Raw genomic sequence first — 6,669 nt, 5'->3', positions numbered from 1 at the left:
AGATTCAGTTTTCTCATGGGATATATTATTCCTGTGTTCACAGCCCAATAGACTTGCTAATGAAAAGACTCCTGAGTTGCCAATTCAGAAGTATGTTTCTCAGCTGTGAAATTTACCCCGTGGTACCTTTACACCAGTGATTGGAAATCACATGCCCTAGGGTATACAGAAATGCAGAATCGCATTTTAGTCGTTCTAGTGAAACCTGACAGAAAGTTCACCAAGGATGCTTGAATAAAGACTGCTGGAAGAAAGGCTGCTGCTGCCATATAAAACAATTTTCTTGCATGTATTTTAACTTACCTACTAGCAAAAAAAAACCTCAGTTTTATGTTGAATTAAGGAAGTGATCATCTTTTAAAAAAGCTTTTTTAAAAACTATCCTACAGTTTTTGAATAGATTCTACATAATTAGCGAAAACTAGGAGAATAATCTATTAATAAAAACATTCAACTGCAGAGCACAAAGGCACTAACTCCAGCATGGAAATGAAAACCCTCAGGTCACAGAAGTTAAGAAATAATTTTCTCTGTTGTTTGCAGTAATAGACTTATCTTACAGAACAGCATCAAGTTTCCAATATTCACAAAGTATCCACTTGAATCATGCACTCCTTACTGTAACTTACTAAAAAAGTTTCTATAAGGAAATGTACCCGGAGATTGTATTTCGATAATTTAATAATTTATTAATCTAGAAAAGTGTGTAAAAGTATAGCTCTCATCCACAAGATATATGAATGACATTAAAATGCCTGCAGGTTTATCAAACTCGCTTTTAGTGTATTTGTTTCAGCAATACAGAATTAAAATGAACTTCACTTATTTTATTTTATATAAAAGAAGCCCACAGCAAAATGCTCAGAAGAAAAAACTTCATATTGGCGTGAAATGTACAGCTTTTACATTTAAAAATGTTCTGAAATATACATACAAGCATGCTAGCAAATCCAGGTTATCGGGAGACAAACTGGTATGCCATTTCTGAACCTTAAATGTGTTCTAACAGAAGAAAAATGAAAATCTTCTGCTAAGGGATTCTGTTGTTCAACTGGGGCTTGTATGCTCAAACTTTTAAAAATCCACAACTAAAATATGCATATCCATGAGAAATATACATACAACTTTCTCACATTGAAGTACATAATATAGGATTTTATCTATTGCCATTTATTTATTTTTTTGCACAAAAACCTATAAATATTACTTCACCAGAATCTTTTAACTTAAATCTTAAATAAAATGACAGAGGTCTGAGTTTGCACCTCCAAAAATATGAAGATGAGTATTTATCTTCATCAGTAAAGTCCGAGATAAAAATGGCCTTGAAATCGAAACAACCCATTTTCATCCATAGCTGATGAATTTTGGGAGGGAGAATGACAATAAAATGGAAAAATTACAAACTTCTACTTACAATTCTCACCAAGTTAACTTTTTGTACAATTTTACAATCTTGATTTTCCTCTTCAAAAGGCCTTGTGAAATTTTTCTGATTAAGAAAAAATAGTACTGCAATTTGTCAATTTTACACTGTACACAATAGATACAAACTGTTTTCATATATCTGGTTTATATCTACAATACAAAGGAAGCCACCAAAGGTGACTCAAATGCACAATAAAATATCATTTACAAGCACTAGCTAGTTGATATTCTCCACTATATTTTCCTCAATTTCACAATACTGTGTTTTTTTTAAAGAATGTACAATTTATCATGAAAAATAAATTCTGTGTCGTAGCAATGATGACAAGTATAGTTTCAGAAGCTGTAACATAAAAATTCCAAAAAATTTACTGATGTGGAAGAGCTTTACAATGTTTGCCGCTGATGCACCAATATCCAAGGAAAGTTCTTTGCAAGGTAATGCTCACACTTTTGAAAAAATTAGACGGAGTGAATTCAATTCTCTTGGAAATGGTACTTGCTCAAATTTTGATAATTTCCCTTACAAGATCTTCATATCATTGCAATACAGCTGATGATGCATCATGTTCTTGGTCAGGGAAAGGGATTAGGTCCGTGTATAACACGACTCCTAGTCTCAAAGTAAATTCATAATGGCATTGTACATTTGAGTAAGCACCACAAAGTGGACGGGTAGACAGGACTGGCGATCTTGTGTGGCAGGGTTGCAGTTGAGCCATGATAAGGCATTATACTGTTCTAGTACAAATCTGGAAAAGGAACAGCCAACATATTAGTATTCATTTTAGTAATAGAGGAGTTTTGTTAAAGAGTAGGTGACAGAGTTATGACAAACCTCAAAACATCTGAAGTTCTATTGGAATCCAGAGGGTGAGGATGAGAGTGCTTGCCAGGAAGTAGTTCATCAGATTGTGCCAAGGAGACATGGTGATGTAATGAGGCCTAAAATAAAAAGGAATACAACAGATTAGCCGAGTTTAGCATAGTAACTATAAATAGTTTTTGAAACAATGTGAAACACCATAGACTTAATTATTTCAAACTCAAATGCCAGCAGGTTTTAATTTGCTTTTAGGTGTTTATTGTTTATGGAAGTTTTATATAATGAACCAGCCAAGGTGCACATAAGCTTCATTTATTGCTCAAACTCATTTCAGCCCTACTTTAATCTGGCAACAAGTTCAAATCTGATCCAGAGAACGTGGATGAAGAGTGTGAGAAAAGGTCTTCAATGCTCCTTCTGCCGAAGGACAAGTTAATGGAGGGACCAGCGAGTGAACACACTTTCATTCAATTTGCTGCATATAAATATTACTAATGCTCATCAGTACAGGTTGATGACAGCAGAGTATATAATATGTGAGAATGATTCTATAACATGGAAACAAATGGATGTTCCAATATTTTGCCTGCACTCAAAACAGTTACCTCCATATGTACATTTTAACAATCTTACTCCGCTCCGTGGCAAACATTAAAGATAGATAGACAGACACTTCAAATGATTGATTGATAAATCTGAATTTGAAAAACACAGAAATCACCTTTAGAAACAACGGGCACTGATTTTGGGCATGGGGACAGGCAGACCAGAACCACTGAGGGAGATTTTCAGCTTTGGCAGTTGAAACAAAGTATCCAAGAGCAAGAGGTTGCTGCAATACATTCGCTACTTCCTCATGAGCTTCTGTGGAGAGGAGTCGTTCACCTCCTTGACCCTGAAAGAATGCAGATATTTAAAAAGATCAACTTTTAAGATAATGTTGATTAGATTATTTACTTACGAAACACCTTCTTTAATGTGTTACCAATTCATGTAGTATGCACTGCAGTCGATGGAGTTCCAGTCTAACTGGATTGTGAAAATAAAGTATATTCTTGTGTTTTTCTGATATTTGGTAGGCTTAGTTACAAAGCTAGTCATAAATATTTCAAATGGGTAATATTCATCATGAGCAGGTGTAGCAAAGACACATTTATGAAAACATGGGTTGCTTAGCATACAAGACAATGCCAGACTGCAATTAAACAGAGGAACACTGAATGCTCTGCTTCACTTTCAAACAACATAACGTGACATGCATTTTCACAAAGTTAGTGCTCCATTAAATAGTACATAATCAATGCTTTCACTTCTAGAAAACCCTATTATTGCATACAAATATTCTGAAATGACTAAATTATGACTAATTTATTTCTATACATTTAGATCTACAAACAATACTTTTGTAATCAATTACTAAATCATTTACTTTCACTTTGAGGTTGAACAGGTTTAGAAATTGCTTATAAACGAGAGTCACTAAAAAAACTCTTAACGATAAATGTGTTTTGACATACTACTTAAAACAATGAGCCCTTGCAATTGGAACACCAGAGTTGTTACAGAAAATACAGTTTCCCAATGTGATCTCATTTGAATCAATATTTTTTGGAATACCATAGAGTCATGCTTCAACTAACAAAATACTGTTAACCCCCACTGATGTAACTGGTCAGTTTTTGCCACAAAACTCAGTTACGTTGGCCGAGGAAGAAGTAAGCGTGAAGACAGGATCATACTACAGTTTAACATGTTAAATTACACAAGGTTCATTTGCACTCCTTAGAGTTTAGATGGCTCTGGGGCAATCTAATCCAAAAATTATTAAGATATTTGCTGAAGTATTTTAGTGGAGTAGTAGTAACCTTTTCTTCTTGTGATAGCATCCAGAACAAGAAGCCAAACTGGTTAGTTAGGAGACTCGTTTTGGAAATACCCATGGATGAGTGTGATACTTAGTAAAAACCTAACAAGCATATGGAACAAAGGAAGGCAGGTAGAATTAGGGTACAGATCAGATGTGAACTAAGCAAATATCATAACATTCTTGAGAGGTGCTATAATTGACTGCAGTTCCAATAATATTGATTTTAAGGATATACCAATACATCCCACACTGTTTCACCACTAAAACCTCATTTCAAGACATGCAAACTGTTGCAATTCTCTGGGCAGATGGGTGTGTATTCAGATGAGGCTTTGGTTGATAACAAAGACTACTGACCAGTTATTAACAACAAGGGCCTTTTTGCTTTCCAACAACTTTGTGATTGATTGTCAGGTAATCGAATAACTTGGGGCTAGTAACAGAGGAGAATTTGATCTCCACCTGCACAGGAACTGTTTCTCTATTCTCTGCAGTTAAAAGCCATTTTCAACCTGAAAAAAAAACTAGTTCATCTTTCCTTCAGCAGTTATTTTAAGTTGCGACATTCAACTGATAAGAAACCTTTTATAAATTAACTAGCCACCTTGTATCTCTCGCAAGTGGAGCATCTGAAGAAGGTCAACTGAAAAGCAACATTTGGACCATCATAAAAATACAGATCTCAGCAACACATGAACCGACACTACGAAAATGCCTCCCAGTTTTCCTCTGCACATAACCTATTTTCTGTGTGTGTTTATAGGGGGAGTTTAAAAAAAGAAAGTCAGCAATTTAATTTGCCGTGCTGATGGTCTATATCTGTTTACCTGTAACTAGAGTCTCATTTCTTGTAATAAATAGTAATTCTTGTTAAGTCCAGAAACGTGGTCCCCGCGTTTCCCAGCAACCTGAAGTGAAATCAGGTCAATTGGGAAATTTTTGGACTTTATTTTAAAATATTTAACTCATGTTGACTTTGGCAACAACAGGGCTTGATTTTCAGAGAACTACCCCAGTGAGCCGTGACAACATTCATCAAGTTCACTCTCCCAATAACATTTAGCTACCTACTCTCAGAATCCCAAAAAAGATTGCAATACATTGTAAGACACAGCTTAAATTTAACAGAACAATCTCTATGCTTTTCAGCTGGCATCAACAGGCATCCTGCAAAATGCTTGATTATTTCAGTTAGCACTGTTAGATGGTTTCTAGTACGGTCCAACTCGATACAGAATTAATTTGCTACTATCGAGTTGCATGCATCATTTACTTTTTTGAACTTCTAAAATATTAACAATACATGATCCATTTCAAGTCAGAGTTAAATTTAGTTTGTCCAGGTGATTCAAATCCATTCAATTCATTGAATTTCTTGATATGTGTAATACACGTTTTATATTCTGCCGGTCAATATTTTGCAGACAAATTCACTTGTAATTGAGTGTAAAAGGTCAGCTCAGGCATTACTCTCTAAATTAATTCCCCCTCTGTACCCCATTCACCCATTCCACATCTGCATAGAGTCATACACTATAGAAGCCGCCCTTGGTCCACTGAGCCTGTGCCAATCTACACTAATCCCATTTTCTAATGCTTGCCCCAATAACCTTGAATGTTGCTACATTTCAAGTGCTCATCCATGTTTTCTTTTAAAGATTCCAAGGTTTCCCTTCTTCTCTACCCTCTCAGGTGATGCATTCCCTCAGTGAAAAAAAGATTTCTCAAATCCTCTCTGAACTTCGTGCCCTTTAAAATTACGCCCTCTGATTATTGATCCTTCAACTAAGGGGTATAGCTGTTATCTATCTACCCTGTACATTCCCATCATAATCCTATTCACTTCTTAGCCTGATATGCTCTAAAGATGACAACAAAACCCCAATCTGCCTCTCTTCATAGCTAAAACATCCCAACCCAGGCAACATGCTTGTGAATCCCCTCTGCACCCAGTCCAATGCAATTACATCCTTGCTATATTGTAGTTACCAGAAATGTAGTTACACAGTTCTCCGGTGTGGCCTAAAAAAAGTATTGTACAGATCCAACATAACCTCCCAGCTTTTATAAATCTATGCCACAGCTGAGAAAGACAAGTGGCCTGTATGCCTTCATAACCACCTTATTAACCTGTCCTGCCAACTTCAGGGATCTGTGGACAAACACGCCAAAATCTCTTCTTCTAACCTTCCCAGTGCCCTGCCATTCACAGAGTACTTGTCACCTCACTTTTCAGGACTAAATTCCAACTGCCATGTTGAAAAACATGGCACTGAGCACTTTATCTTGCTTAACTGGGAATCAAATTCCACTAAACAGTCGAACTTTTCTCCCCCCTGGATCCATGCAGGCCTGAAATGCATTTGTAGCGTTTCTTATTTTGTTGAACTTGCTTTGGCGTGGAGGGTTAACACATTAAATCTAGCTTTGAAGATCCAGTAATTTATCATCATTTGATCCAATATTTGCATACAAGTCAATATAGTTTCAAATGAGCAAATTTGGTTGCTTACAGTTTTCTGAATAGCTAACACTTAAATTTTTGAAA

General features: G+C 35.8%; 1 protein-coding gene across 2 annotated transcripts in view; it reads right to left on the bottom strand.

Moving 5' to 3' along the window:
* Positions 1–663: 663 nt before the first annotated feature.
* Positions 664–6,669, bottom strand: part of LOC140487907 (mediator of RNA polymerase II transcription subunit 13-like) — a 239,854-nt gene continuing 233,848 nt past the window's right edge. For both annotated transcript variants that reach the window (XM_072587324.1, XM_072587325.1), the window contains exons 29-31: positions 2,976–3,149; positions 2,267–2,373; positions 664–2,180 (exon numbers count right to left, since the gene is read on the bottom strand). In XM_072587324.1, coding sequence (XP_072443425.1) covers positions 2,048–2,180; positions 2,267–2,373; positions 2,976–3,149 — 414 coding nt within the window. In that variant the 3' untranslated portion in view covers positions 664–2,047. The remainder of the gene's footprint in view (positions 2,181–2,266; positions 2,374–2,975; positions 3,150–6,669) is intronic.

The sequence above is a fragment of the Chiloscyllium punctatum genome, chromosome 17 (assembly GCF_047496795.1).
Source record: "Chiloscyllium punctatum isolate Juve2018m chromosome 17, sChiPun1.3, whole genome shotgun sequence".
NCBI lineage: Eukaryota > Metazoa > Chordata > Chondrichthyes > Orectolobiformes > Hemiscylliidae > Chiloscyllium > Chiloscyllium punctatum.
The sequence above is the reverse complement of the archived record's forward strand: the minus strand, read 5'-3'. Positions and strand labels throughout refer to the sequence as shown.